Source organism: Zonotrichia leucophrys, chromosome 2 (assembly GCF_028769735.1).
Source record: "Zonotrichia leucophrys gambelii isolate GWCS_2022_RI chromosome 2, RI_Zleu_2.0, whole genome shotgun sequence".
Classification (NCBI taxonomy): domain Eukaryota; kingdom Metazoa; phylum Chordata; class Aves; order Passeriformes; family Passerellidae; genus Zonotrichia; species Zonotrichia leucophrys.
In genome coordinates this window covers 126,467,486-126,482,701 of record NC_088171.1, presented here as the reverse complement: position 1 = coordinate 126,482,701, position 15,216 = coordinate 126,467,486, and the positions used below count along the sequence as shown (strand labels likewise).

The following is a 15,216-nucleotide window of genomic DNA, read 5'->3' as shown; positions in this document are numbered from 1 at the left end:
GCAGAGTCTGTATTAGACAAGGTCTCTTCAGGCTTCCATTAAGGGAGAAACAGCCTTTAACTAAGTTCACTTATTCCAAATAAACTTGCAAAAAAGTAAACAATCCAATGATACCACGAAGATTGATTTTCTTCTGACTGATGATCAGGTTCTGAAAGAACATTTAGAGCATACTTAACTAAAAATTGACAGGAAAAACTTCAAGCAGCTCTAACCGCAAAATTACCGTTTTGAACACTCTGTGCTTAATGGAAACATTAAGTCCTTTATGAAAAGCTGTTAGGAAATTCAACTAAAAGTTTTAGAGTGATTATTTTACACAGACCCCAAATTCCTCACCAAGTGCAAGTAATGCAATAAAATGAAGACTTAAAATTTAGAAAAGTGTATATGTTAAAAAAAAAAAAAAAAAAGAAAAATCACCCTGACTTTGGCTATGTGAAACACATGGGATCAGAGAAGCCAAGATAAAATCCCAGGAGATAAATGCAGGAAACTGTGAAAGTGAGCCACACACCAGAACACTTAATGCCACAGTGAACAGAGTCAACATTTCTTTCATGATTTGACTACACAGATATTTGAACAGGACATCCAAGGTGGCTAACACCATAATGGTGACCCAACCTAAATATGAGAACAACTTGCCTGACAGGAAGTGTTCCAATAAGGAGAAATTATCTCCACCTGCAGTTGACTCTTGAGATTATAAAAGAGGAAGAAAAAACAGATGAAAGTAAAACATTCAGTTGACTTACTAAGAATACGAAAATGTTTTCCTGCGACATCTCCTGGGTGTGTAATTGTAAGTTGATCTCATGGAAGACAAGACAAAAGCAACTATAAATCGTGCAGGGACATTTCTAATAATAACTGTGTAAGTGAACTTAGTTTTAAGTATTTTAAACAGGGAAGTCTTAGAAAAGGATAGGGCAAACTTCTAACGATCCCAGCAATTCCACAAGTAAGAACAACCTGTCCATGCACACATTGTGACAAGCGCTGCTACAAGAAGATGACACATACCAGAAAGATCTCAGAAGTGAAGGCCTTTGCATAGGAAGCTGTGCAAGCAAGCACCCTGAACAATGTGTGAAAGAACTAGCTCTGCTTATGTTAATTGAATAAAAGCCACACATCAAACAACAGTAAGTCATTATTAAAAAAAAAAAAAAAAAGAAATCCCAAAAAAACCTGCCAAAATGATGAGGTAAAATCCTAAGAGATGTAGTGTTTTTCTCATAGTATTTTCAAACAAGTGGGGAAATTTCTGATTTTTCATGAAGGCAGAGCTCTCCAAGGGAGAAAATTCATTCAACTTTCTTGCAGCTGTGACCTTATGAAGTTATACTCTGAGACAATCTGCTTAAGTAACTGGCTATGATGAGAATTCTGAAGACACTTGGAGTAGCTACTTTGTGGAAGTGTGCTAGAATGCTATTTCTTGTCTTGCTTACTTCTACTTAAGTATTTTACTCCCTAATTACTACAGATAACAGTAATATTCAACAGTTTTAAAAGGCTGAAGCAGGGAAAGAAAGAGGAATACCTATTCAGCATTGAGATTTTTTTTATAGCCTTGATGCAGCCTGACTTTTTTAATCAGTAGAACTGTTAAGTAACCTAAAGGTGAAGCTATTATTACAACTGTTACTGACATGACAGAAGTGAAGCCCCCTGGTTCTCACTACATGTCACAGTACACATGCCCATAGCAATGCCCACCTAATGCCAGCACAGACTCAGCCAGAACACTGACTCCCATGTCCATCATCCTATCAATTCTCCCCTTCCAAAGAGAAGAGTGGCCATCTCTGCAGCTTCAAGAGCCTGAAAAGAGCAAGACCCAGAGGAAGAAAGCAACAGCACCCAAGTCTCTTCCTCCTAAGATGCAGGCAAAAAAGACTGTCATCCCAATAGCTAAGAAAAAGGTGAGGAATTCACTAACACGAAAAACAGATGGAGAGATAGGAAGGCAGTGGATATTGAAAGACTAGGTCAGGAACAAAATGAAACACACAACCCATAAAAAAAAAACTGGGAAAAACTGTTAAAATCAAAACACGCCTGAAGAATGGAAATTAGACAAAGCTAGATAACCTATTTTCTCCCCATTCCCAAATGCTCCTCAAGATGATAGAAATTTAAGTAGTAAACAGAGAAGTTATCAAAATCATGGATAAAATAATAAAAGATCACATTCATTCTAATCTTAAATTTATTTTCTCCTAGAGAAGCAGCAATTCGTATATTGCCAAAATTGAGGAAAACACAGGAAGAGTTCGAGGAAAAATCTCTCTCAAACTGTAAAAATCAGCCACAGTCAGACAAATTAATGGAATTACTTAGAATGCAACTCTAGTCTTGACACACTGGATACTTTAAAGAAAAAGTCACCAAATAACACCAAATCATTATGCAGGTGTTTAATGTGAGAGATGAAAAGCTACTACACCTCCATCAGTTGCAGTGCAACACCTTTAAAGTGCTTGAAATTACCAAATCAGCATTGAAATACTCAAAGAGGTCACTCAAAGGTGAAGTTCCTGACAAACCAACAAACCCAAACTTCCCAGGATTAGGGCATTCTGTTTTTCTCAGTATTGCACATCCTTGGGTAATGCTGAAGTTAAACAGCACTCCAGTTTTTGTACACAACAAGCTATTACCACTAGTTATTTATTATGCTAGACAGAAAAGTTGAAAAACAAGATTGACATCTAAATCAGCAGCTTACCATGAGGAATTTCATCAGAATAAAGATTTTTGTACACATCCATAGCAAAATCCACCATGTTGGTATCACTAAGGAGATCCAGTTTTCCTTGGAGCAGCTCTTTTTCATTGTATATCTGAAACAGGAATTATTAACAGATTCATCTGAATAGTGCTGAAGTTTCAATTCATATTATGCATTACTTTTGTGACACAGTTTATGGACTTCTGTACAACTGAATTGTTTTAAATATCAAATCTCACTGCTCTACCATTAAGAGTACTTACTATAAAGCCTCTCTGCATTTTCAGTCTAGACAAAATATCAAATATTTCCTGCTATCTATGGAAGCAGGTACTTCAAAAGTTAATTATAAGTAACTATTACTAGTCTCTTAACACAAACAGTAATTCCTATTGCAAAATTACACACATATTTTAAAAATTAAAGAACCTTAATCATACTTTTCTTTTAAAGTACTGAATACTTTCCACAAAATAAAATGCTGAACAGTGAGGACTAGTGAAATTACTTAAAGTGGATTTCAGAAGAGATGCACAGGATTAAACTCAAAATTTAATTGTATGGCAGGTTATTCTAAAATATGTTGCTAAGTCTACAGCATAAAAACAAGTTTAGAGTAGCTACGTAATTGAATGTGTACTTTTAAACTTTTCAAATTGTTTTTTAGAGTTCATATTCCATAATTTATCAGAGAGTTGCAAACTGCTGTTAGATGTTGAAGATGTAGGCAAGGGCCAAATCCGGTACATTCCTCAAAAACATATTTGCACAAGAGCCATATTACAACTCACCATGCCACATTTGTGCACATCTCAGATACAGAATCTGCTGAAGTTTAGTTCAGCTCTGAACACTGCATTGTTCAAAACTAACACCACAAAATTAATTGTTTAATTAACTTCAGCTGATACAAAAATGCTAATGTACAAATGCCCCCAAGATGAGAGGCATTAAGCAAACTCCACATGCTACACATGACAGCTGGCTAGGTCAAGTTGTCTCAATGCAAGCATGGTTTAACAGCTCCTAACTAAAGGCTAAAATAACACGTACTTTAAATTCAAAACTTACATAACTTTACTCATTTCGCTCCCATTTTAAAATTGTTTGTACTGATTAGTTTAGTCTAAAGTATCTGAAGTACTCGTCTGAGGTATCTCCAGCATTACTATGCTCTTTGTAGCAATATAACTTATAAACATACAGAAGAAGACCAAGAAGGGATAACTCCAGAAGGGATTTATATTTGTTTCCAACACAAACTCGTGATGACACGGGTTTCAGATTAAAATTAGTTAGTATATCATTGGCGTAACCGCACAGACGGCCCAGAGCTCCAGCTGCGGGACGGCCCGAGCACCAAGAGCTGCGGGGCTATCGAGGGCGTCCCACGCCGCGGGACTGCGGCTGCAAGGGAGAGCTTTGACTTCTCCTTTCTCCAAATATAGGTGAGGGAAAGACACCACGCCAAATCGGAAGAAGGAGAAAGCGCAGCAAGTCCGCGCTGCCTGGAAGCGAGGGGCCGCGGAGCTGCGCGGCGTGATCATGGAGCGGCTCCCTCAGGCCTCCTCTCGGCTCGGCTCCCGTCCCTGCCCGGGCAGCCCCACACGCTTCGTCCCTGGACTCACGCAGCACAGGAGCCCTGAGCTCCTCTCTGCGGAGGCTCCGAATGCCCCACGGGCCGCGCCCGGCCGGCGCAGCACCCAGGCCCGCGGGAGGAAGCCCCGGCCAGGGCGCACCAGGCCCACGGGAAGCACCGGCAGCTGGCAGCACGGCCTACCACCTTCCCGCTCCCACAGCCGGCTTCCCCACCCTTAGGAGAGACACGCACCTCCTTGACAGAGAGGAATTCCAGCAGCGGGAAGACCAAGTGCCGGTCCAAGAAGTGCGCGATCCGGGTGGTCAGGTCGTACTCCGCCATCTTGGAGCCGGGAGAGAGGAAAGGCAGAGGCGCGACGCGGCTCTTGGGGGCGCTGCGCCTGCGCGGCCCCGCCCCCAGCGGCGGGGAGCCGGCGTCTGAGCACTGCGGGCCCCGGCCAGCGGCCAGGGAAGGGGCAATGGCCGCGTCCTCCCTTCCCCTCCCTTCCCTTTACCCTCCCTTCCCCTCCCCTCCCTTTCCCGCCCCGCTCCGGCGGCCGGGCCGCTCTGGGACCGCTCCGAGTGCGGCTCCGGGGCCGCTCCGAGCGCGCGGTGCGGGGGCTGCGCTCGCGTGGGGTGAAGGCGCTGATGGAGCGCGTGAGCAAATGCTGGGCGACACTTTGGGCACCCTGGGGCACAGTGGGATTTCGGAGGGTGAACATCTCCCGAGAGCAGCTGTGAGCTGTGAGTGCAGCCCCCACACCTTGTGCGTCGTGTGTGAGCTTGACTTGCTCTCGGTCTAATCTGGTAGTGAGAAGCACCCAGTGAAATGTTTGTTAAGGGTTCATCCATGTTGGCCATGTTTCCAAGCTCTCCGTGGGGAGGCTGTGCCAGATAAGGGTGGGAAAAGGCTGGGGAGCTGCTGGACAATGGCTTACACAGGAAAATCCAAGCAAGTGCAGAAATGTATTTGCTAAGTTCAGCAACAGAAATGGAAGAATCAGTAATACTGCTGATAGCTTGCTTATAGCTTCCTTATGGCCATTGTAAAGAGGCATTGGTACTGGCTGCCCAGGGAAGTGCTTGAGTCCCATCCCTGAAGGTATTTAGAAAACGTCTGGATGTGGAACTTAGGGACATGGTTTAATCGTGGACTAGATCATAGAGGTCTTTTCCAGTTTAAATGATTCTGTGATTCACCATGTTAACTCACCAGAAAGATAAAAGGTTTCTTTTCCTGTTATACTTTGTAAGTTTTCTAGTGACTTTTGTCAGGACACACAGTTGAGTTCAGTGAGTCAAGCCTCGTCTATTCTCATAAAGCATGACTAAAACCTTTGTCATTAGGAAACTTTTCCTTTCATGAGCAGAGGCATAATGATTTGTTTAGTGACTCACATAACTACAGACTATGTCTACGGTAGCTACAATAGCTGTTCATGTGGAATAGCAAGTTAGTATAGTTGTAGTACCGGTTAATTTTAGACTTGGATGGTTTGTTTTAAATGTAAATGAGAGGTAAGGAATAAGAAGGTCTTGACACTTATTAAGCCATTATTCAGCTAGTGATGTTCTCCTCAACTTAACAGAAAGATGTAAAGGCTACAGAATTAAGGATGTGACAGGCTGTTTTTTAGAGGTAAGACTTCATTGTACCTTAATGATGCCCTGTAAGGGGAAAAAAGCATGCACCATGAATGAAGTAATTCTTCACATGACACTGAATTGTTAACACTTCTGTATAAGTCTATGATATGTGTAATTTTGTATTAATACTACTCTTCTAAGAACATCATCTGTAGAAAGAATCCTTTTTTATCTGCAAGATAGCCTAGTATTTTTCATAGTAGTTGTAGATACTGTTTACTTTGATACCTACATATCACTGATGACATAGATAATCTCTAATGGTGAATACTATCCTCCTGTATGGTTTTTCCCGTAATAACACAGTGGGTTTCACCAAGGCCTGTTCAAACTTGCCACTGGTTTCTCCTCATGACAGTCAGATTGCAGAGCTGCCAGTGGAAGACCCTCAGCATTACAAAATGCTGAAGCATCCCAGGCCCCTACAGTGCTTGGTTTTAGCTGATGAATTACTGTCTGCAAGAAACAGGTACAGTGATGATTGAAAAGGTGTCAAGAACTAGCTGGGAAGAGCCTTTTAGAGAAAGACCATAAGACTTAAAACAATACTCTGCCAAGGCAAAATATCAGGAAAACTGTTTTAAATTCCCTCAGTGAAACATACACTGTGCTTAGGATTACTGTTTTAAGAAGAGGGTGTTTAACTGCTTTGGCTGTATCTAGTGAGATATTCACCCTCTTGGTAGAATTTTTCTAAAATACATTTAAACTTTCATGGCAGAACAGTCTTAGCCAGTCTTAAATGAATAACAGGAAATGTGAGTTTATTTTGAACTGTTGCACAGACACCTGACTGAGGAATTACACAAAGCATAGTACCTCTAGGCCAAATTTCATTTTTGACATAGAACAGGCTTGAGACCAAAGTCCTGTAACCTAATGAAGTTCTTCCCTTCTGGAAATTCTGTACTTAAGGTTCTTAGCACCAATGTACTTAAGATTGCTAGTTTGGTTAATGAAATAAAACCCATTTGGCTAGAATTATCTAGAAGATTATCCTAAATAAATCAACAGGAATGTATCTTGCTTGGGCTAAGTCTTTTGATTTCATAATTCCAAAATACTGAGGAAATTTTATCTGAAGGATTCTGTTTACATAGTTAGTTGTCATTTATCTTATTGTTAACATGACAGTGGAATCCAACATTCTTTGAATTGTTAGAAGTAAATAATCACTAGGAAATCATGATAAAGTATTTTTCTGTCTCACATTATCAAAGGGAAATTGAATCTATTAACTTCTTCCACATCCTGTGATATGATTCAAACCTTATGTAACTTGTCTTGGGCTTCTCTTTTTTTTTTTTTTTGTATTTGTAATTCAGAAATTATGTTTCTATCGTTTTTTCTTTTGACTTTGTATCTGAAAACAATTTTTAAATCCTGCATTCCATAAATATTTTTACACTGCTTAAAGCAAAAATATTTCTAAAATCAAGAATGTATCATCTAGAGGAATTCAGTGCTGTCAACTATTTCTGGATAGCATTCAAATTTACAAAAAGGGTATCTCATAATTCAGCTGAATCATCATGAAAACCATGATTATGTTGATGTGCCATTTAAACCAACCGGGAAAAAAAAAAAAGAGGAAACACAAGAGTCCAAAATGCAAGTAGTGGAACGTGGTCCAGTGGAAAAGGACCTGGGGGTGCTGGTTGATGGCAGCTGAGCAGGCGCCAGCAGTGCCCAGGTGGCCAGCAAGGCCAATGGCACCTGGCCTGCATCAGCAGCAGTGTGACCAGCAGGAGCAGGGCAGGGACTGTCCTCCTGTTCTCAGCACTGGTGAGGCCACACCTGGGTGCTGTGTCCAGTTCTGGGCCCCTCAGTTCAGGAAGGACATTGAGGTGCTGGGGTGGGTCCAGAGGAGGACTATGGAGGTGAGGAAGGGCCTGGAGTACAAGTGCTATGAGGAGAGGCCGAGAGAGCTGGGGGCATCTGATCACTCTTTACAGCTCCCTGAAAGGAGGGTGTAGCCAAGTGGGGTTGGGACTCTTCTCCCAGGTAACAAAGGGCAGGACAAGAGGACACAGTCTGAAGTTGTGCCTGGGCAGGTTTAGGTGAATACTATAATATCTGAAGAATTGAATTATAATATCTGAATGATTGAATTATAATATCTGAAGAATTTCATGACAGAAAGGCTGATCACTGTCCCTGGAGGTGTTTAAGGAAAGACAGTGTCATGGCCTAGTTGACATGGTGGTGTTCAGTCATAGGTTGGACTCAGTGATCTTGGAGGTCTTTTCTAAGCTGATTCATTCTGTGATTCTGTACCACATTATAACTTTATAATTATTTGATGCATTATTTTCTGGTTTAAGATTATTGAAGAACATGTCTAATGTACTTATAATTAACTTAGTGGAGTTACTCTGCATTTTCCTAGTGGAACTAGGATAAGCAGGTTTTCCTCACCTGAAACTGTGAACATATTAAAAAGCCAAGGGCAGAAATGCTTACCTGATGGTACTTTACCAGTGGGCTCTAGACTGTGGCTCTATCCTCAACTTTCAGTGTGGTGTTTTCTATCTTTTTTGACCTATTTCTCTTATATAACACCCCGAACAATTTATGTTGTGTTGCAAGGTTCACTGATTATTTGAATCCAGTTAAGTCAATCAGTTCTAATATATTCTCTGTCAAGATTCCAACCAAACTTATGTTTTTGTAAAACAGGTAAATAAAATACTTTCCCTTTCCCTCCACAAAGGGGATTGGGAAGAACAAGACAAAGTGAAAAGATATTTATTTCATAGGGAAAGGGGGTTTATGTTTACACTCCACTTATAAGGAAAAATACTCTTTTCCTCATGGCTAATACTTCCAAGATGCCTGTTGGAATAAAAGTTTTAAGAGGTGAATCTCCTACAAATGCAGATGCTGATTAATATCCTCTTAAAGGTTGCATCAGGTATAATATAATGACACATGATAGGGTTAAAATGATAATTGTTAAAAAAACCATCTAATATGGGCTTGCTCTTGGTCTGTTACCATGATATTGTTTTAGAGAATATAGTAATAGGAAAGAAATGGGGAGGGGAACCTTTTACACAGGAATAGTCCCTTCCTTTCCACCCTGTGCTACAATTTTCATTATGTTCTTCATGGTAACAAGAGAAGATAGAAGGAAGTATAATTTTATTTGAAAATAACACATGCCTCTCAAGTGTTACCAGCTTGTCTAATTCTGTGCTTTCAAGAGAGACTTTAAATGCTTGCTGTAAGGCAGAACTTCCCTTGCCTGGGAATTGCAGAATACTTCAGTGAGCTTTGCTGGATTGCTAAGGAATAAATGAATTTGGCTCTGTAAGTATGACATAGTGTACTTTAAATATACAAAACAAGGCAAAGGAAATTGTAAGTAAAGCTTTTTATCCCAGAGTATTGGAATCAATGAGAAAGGGCATAATTTAATCTCAGATCTTTATTATTGGTGATGATGGAAGAGCATGAAATAAACCAGGTTTGCTTTCCAATCCCAAGTTGTTCACAGGAGAGAGATTTGAAGAAAAACCATTGCAGTTCAAGTGTACTTGAGCTGGAGATCAGAGAAGAAAAATAAGGCTTTTCAAAATAAGTGTGCTCTAAAGTTATTTTTCAAAACAGCTTTATACATTAAGAGGTACAATAAGTCATGCATTAAGTAACTGGAAATTGTTCCCTCTTTTGAATTATTAAAAAAAAAGGAAGAAAAGGGAAATAAAAAGGAGGAAGAAAAGTGAAATTTCCCAGTGGGAAATATCTTTTAATGTTGTATCCCCAGGATATTTGGGAAAAATAATAGGCTATTATGAAAAAGCTTCAACATAATAAATGTGCAACAACTTGAAGTGAATATTATTTTCACAGAATCACAGAAAAAGCTGAGTTGGAGGGGACCCTCAAGGATCAAGTCCAACTCCTGGCCCTGCACAGGACCATACCCAAGAGTCACACTGGGTGTCCACGAGCATTGTCCAAATTCTGCTTGAATTCTGTCAGGCTGGTGCTGTGACCGCTTCCCTGGGGAGCTGTTCCAGTGCCCAGCCACACTCCAGGTGAAGAACCTTTCTCTTATATCCAGGCTAAACCTCTTTTGACACAACTTCAGGCCATTCCCTTGGATCCTGGTAACTTCACATCTGGAAAGGACTCTACATGCCAGTGAAGAGTAAGCATGGCTTACTGTATATTCTTTTTTTATCCTTGACTGTTGGATCAGTTTAGGTTCAATTATAAAATATTAAGCGGTTATAGAATTATTTGTACATGAAAATCTGAGTTGAAGGTGATACATATATCACTAGAGTTTTTGAAAATATAATTTGAAAACCATCTGAAGTTGATGTAAATCTGGTTATAGGCATGAGTTTTGTGACCTCTGTTTCAGATACAGTTTCTGCCTTTGGATTTAAATATTTCCTTCCCTTTTCATTGTTCAGGAAATGAAGCTTGAAACTATCTTAGTTTTAGATATTTACCTCCAAGTTTCAATATTTTAAAATCTTTTAAAAACCTTTTTAATTCATAGAAAATTTGAGGATTTTTTTTCATGAGGACTTTAGTAAAAGGGTTGTAAACTTTAAGCTTTATGTAGCAAGTGGGTATATTTCTTGAAATGTAAGATACTCACTGAGCTTTTTCTGAGTAAGGGAGGTAAAATAATTTTTTGTCACATTCATGTATGCGAGGTAGGACCTGCAGAAGTTTACCGGTTTCTGTGGAATTAATTTTCATTATGTTTTCATCTTTTATTATATTGTACACTTTTTATCACTGCTTTGCATTTGTTTTTATTTTATTAGTGTGTTATTGGTCATCTTCCTTTCAGTAATTATGACACTTTATGGATACTATATTGCTCTAATAAGGGCTGCAAATGAGTAACATTCACAACCCTAAATTTGACTCCTAAGTACAGGATTCTAAGGTACCTAAGCAAAAGTAATACTCAAATTTAACCACTGTATGCCCTGCTTGCCCACTAGGTTCATTAGGATCTGGTCAGCTCTGACCCAGAAGTCCACAGCTCTTAACATAAGCATGACACAACCTTCTTAGAAGCCTTGCTAACTGGAACACAAATAGATCAATCCCACAGTAAATTAATGCTCAAGTAAGCTGTCTAAAGAGCTTAGGGGGGAAAAACAGGGAGGAACAGGGAAAGGGAGATATATAGTGCTTCATACATATTCAAACTTTTTTAGGTTCAAAATCAATAGCTCTGTAATCAGGTGGTGCACCTGGCCAAAAACTTCACATCGGAAAACAGTTCAGAGTCAGAAAAAGGTTGAAGGGAGCTGTATTTCTTCTAATTTTTTTTTTCTAGGTACAATTCTATTTCAAAACCAGCCCACCCTACACCCTGTCTTACCAAATACGTAATTTTGTCTGCGTGGGGTAGCATTCTCATGCAGCAAGGCTGAATTTTAAGAGAAGAGAGACTTAGGATTGTTGTTCAGGAAAGTGGACAGGGCAGATGAGGTACTGTGAGCATATGGACTGGACATTTATTTCAGGTAACTTAGGAAGAGCTGACAATTAAAAGCAGAGACAGTCTTTATGTTTCCTGGCAGCTGCATATTTACCTGCATTTACTGAAGTAGTAATTTGTCATTTAAGGATTGTTGTCTGTTGTCAGCCTTCTCAATTTATTGGAGTCTGGCTGGCCCTGTTAACATGGAGGATGGGGTGTCTGAGATCACAGCCCTGTGTCCCTTCTCCAGTTCTGCTGTAGGGCAGGATGGGGGCTGCCAGGCCATATCCTGTAGTACTTTCACAGAAGTGAGTAGCTTGGAAAGTTGTGGTGGTGAATATTTGCAGGTAGTGCCAAGTGCCTTGCTGTGGGAGTCTATATAAAATGGATTACAGGGCAGTCTGGAGATGTCAGCTGAGCATGTTGTATAAATATGGGCAGTATATTTCACACATGGGTGAGGTTGTACCTTACTATACCTGTCTTCATGAGGTCAGGAGAATGGTCACAGTCACCATGGCAAATCTTACAAAAAAAGCTGTATTCACAATGGTCTAATACACCCACAGCCTTGTGCATCAGTGTCAGACAGCATTTCTTCAGAAAGGATGGGACTCTGCTGCAGGATACATTACAGAATACTGCCCTGTAATGTTCATGGGCAAGGCAGGAACCAGCAGCCATGGTGGATCTGGTTACTTGGATTCGTTCAAGAACCAACAAGATCAGTGTTTTCACTCTATTAGATTATCTCACATGGACTTGCTCACCTCCAGCATTATATTTAGTAGGTCTTGGCTTCCCTTCCCAGCAGGGAGGTCATGGCTGGTCCAGGAAAGCTGGAGCCAAAGCCATGTTGGATCTCTGTGTGCCACTGCTTGTGGATACTGGCCTCAGTCATTGCAGACCAAGGTCCCTGAGCACCCCCTGGCAGTTGTTTCCACACATACCCCCTGACCCCTGAGATCTTTACTCCAGCTGAGATTTTCACTGCCTTCTTTCCAAGCCTCTTTTTTTTTCTCCTCCAAAGCCATGTCTCTTTTTTTTGGGGGGGGGTGAAACCTTCTTTGAGGCCCCTAGTCTCCCATTTTCTCAAGTAGTCTGTGTAGAAACACAATGCATGATCAGCCTCCTAATTGGGGGTTCTGTCTCTGTATTAATTGGAGGAGTTGGGATGTGCTGCTGTTCAGTCACAACGTTATCAAAATTTATATCCAGACTGCACTGGTTGTCAGTGGAAGCTAGCAGTCTTCCTGAGGTCATAAAGTTCAGTTTCAGATATTCACACTGGTATAGACACATTCATCACCTGCTTGCTATTGCTTAATTTTATTTTTTTTTTCTTGCAACAGCAATGCACCAAAGATGCCTGAAAATACAAAAAGAAACCCTGCCTGTTCTCGGGCTTTGTCCATGGGAAGTGGACTGCGTCACCATGCTAACCACAAGAAAAACATTCCAATCTTACAGTGTTCCCTGTACTCATCTCAAATTAACTTCTCCAGGAGGGATAACATTTTAGGCGCATTTGTTGAGGAGGAAAATTGAAGCAGGGAGATGATAAAGACTTACTGAGAGCTAGCACAATAGCTTGGTGGCAGGACCAGGAAAAGAGGAAGAGATCTGACCTCACTCTGGTCTCTTGGAGTACTTAATTGTTGTAGGGGCCTCCAGTCGGTAATGAGTCTAAGACAGTGGAAAGCACAATTTCTCACGGGGGCGGGGGTTGTGGTGAAGATGTTCATTTCTCTCCTTTTGTTTGAGAGCTGTCTTTGAAGGCATTGTTCTTCCACAGCTGCAGTAGCCTACATTCATTGTGATAATTGTGGGACAATACATAGAATGGATGATTGATACATGAGATAAAGTTGTGTAAGAATATTACTAGACGATCATATGGAGATAATAAATTACACAAAGACAGCTCAAAGAAATAAGCTAAGGACAATTTTAGTGGGGTACAATGTGGGAGATGGCACAGCAGATCCAAATAGGGATAAAATGAGTAATAGGGATAAAAATGAGTAAGAGAAACAGCAACCAAAACATTTGCTGGAACAAGTCATATGACAAGTTTGCTGGACACAAGTTAAAGTATTAAAGATAGGTGAGTAGCTCATGGGCAGAAAAGGAAACAAATTCTCTGTGCTCATGAAGATCTCTACTGCCTATGCACCCTGTCATCTTTTTTTCCATATAAGAAGGAGCTGGAAGTGCACTTCTTTCTTTCTCCAGGTTTACTTATGGGGTCTGGATTTTTAGGAGGTTGAGTCTGAGAGTCACCGCAAAGCTCGCAGACCAGTCTGGACATACTCAAAGAGTCAGTAAGGTGCCGTAGTAAAGAGATTGCTGCCTTACAAAATGTGAGGTGAGCTCAATGGTTTCGAAGCAGAACACATATCAGTGTTCCTATCTGATGGGTGTAAGATGGAGAAAGCAAAGAGCAGACAAAGTTTGGTTTGGATTTTATTTTATTTTAAAATTCTTTTTTGAGGACCCTTTGTAAATTTGTTGCCAGTTCCATGTTGAGATGTCTGAGAGACAGGCTTTCTTACATTTTCCAACTCTTCTAAATTCTCCCTATTTATCAATCATACTGTATGGCCCTGACAGTTTGAACTCTCAGTGAATATAGTTTTAAGAGCACCTTGAAAATTTTTATAATGAAAGAGTAGATTAAAAAGGGAAGATGCAATTTTTACTACTAAAGTAGTATCTGAAATAAATATACTCACTTATTACTAACATTCCTCTACTTAAGTTTTTTAGTACATATGTAATAAACATGGTTGCTTCAGGAAAATTCAGTGGAAAGAGAAATGGTTTAGGCACTTCTGCCAACTGATCACTCTGTGGCTGTGGGCTTCTCTTCCATCTGAGAACAATAGCTACTTCATAATGCTGTGATTGCTGTGAATCCCTGCTCTGAATGCAGCCTCAGCCAGGAAGGTGAAGGGGAAGCTGACTTTCCTTTCTCACTGTTGAACTTCTAATACAGATGTTGATCTCTACAATATGTGTTACTGCTTTCAGTCAATAGACTATGATGTCTTAGATCTCAATAATTACGCCCTCCTTGCCTAACATGACTGGTATTTCTAAATGTCTGGTATATCCCATAGATGGGTTGTCTGTGGCATAATGTAATCTTAAGGACTTTGATCCAAACTTGTTGAAGGCAGTGGGATGTGTCTGTTGACTTCAGTGGTTTTTAAGGGGTCTGAAAGAGATAGAGGATTTGGACTAGAGCATAAGTTTAACAGCTAATACTGCCTGCAGCAGCACAGCGTGTTCACCACTATGTTAAATCACCTTTAATGCATTTAAAGAGGTCAAATTTTTCTTCCCCTCTCAAAGTACTGAAAATGTTTCAGTAGGCTATGCTAATCTTTTGCAATGCTCTTATTTGAATATAATGAGCATCATGAGCTGCATAATGAGCACAGAATGTTGTGAAACTTACGTGTTTTAAATTTTGAAGCAAGGTTCATTCATGACATCATGTGTTAAGTTTCATCCCCCAGGGAAGGTGCGTGTGTGGTTTTTGTTTTGCTTCTTTTGGTTGGTTATTTTTTTCAAACTGAGTTATTAGGCCCTGAAAAATGGAAGTGCTGATATAATCTGAAACAGTATTTCCTGAAGGGCCCTGTTAGAGCAATAGTCTAAAAGTCTAATAAGTCCCATTGTGGGAGTCATTTGTCATTTTATCCCTGCAGGCAAATTTTTAAAGGTTAGTGAGGGCTATTTGTCAAAGTTAAATGATGCTTTAAATTTTGTTCCCAAAAACCAG

General features: G+C 40.2%; 1 protein-coding gene and 1 long non-coding RNA gene across 3 annotated transcripts in view; one reads left to right on the top strand and one right to left on the bottom strand.

Annotated features, from left to right (window-relative positions):
* EIF3E (eukaryotic translation initiation factor 3 subunit E) overlaps positions 1–4,798 on the bottom strand; it is a 22,901-nt gene extending 18,103 nt beyond the window's left edge. The window contains exons 1-3 of one of the 2 annotated variants that reach the window (XM_064706315.1): positions 4,572–4,798; positions 2,738–2,852; positions 649–699 (exon numbers count right to left, since the gene is read on the bottom strand). In XM_064706315.1, the coding sequence (XP_064562385.1) occupies positions 649–699; positions 2,738–2,852; positions 4,572–4,661 (256 nt within the window). In that variant the 5' untranslated portion in view covers positions 4,662–4,798. The remainder of the gene's footprint in view (positions 1–648; positions 700–2,737; positions 2,853–4,571) is intronic. The other variant, XM_064706316.1, reaches the window with a different exon arrangement.
* The window catches only part of LOC135444531 (uncharacterized), a 27,425-nt gene continuing 16,963 nt past the window's right edge, over positions 4,755–15,216 (top strand). The window contains exon 1 of the long non-coding RNA XR_010439235.1: positions 4,755–5,062. This is a non-coding gene — a long non-coding RNA (uncharacterized LOC135444531). The remainder of the gene's footprint in view (positions 5,063–15,216) is intronic.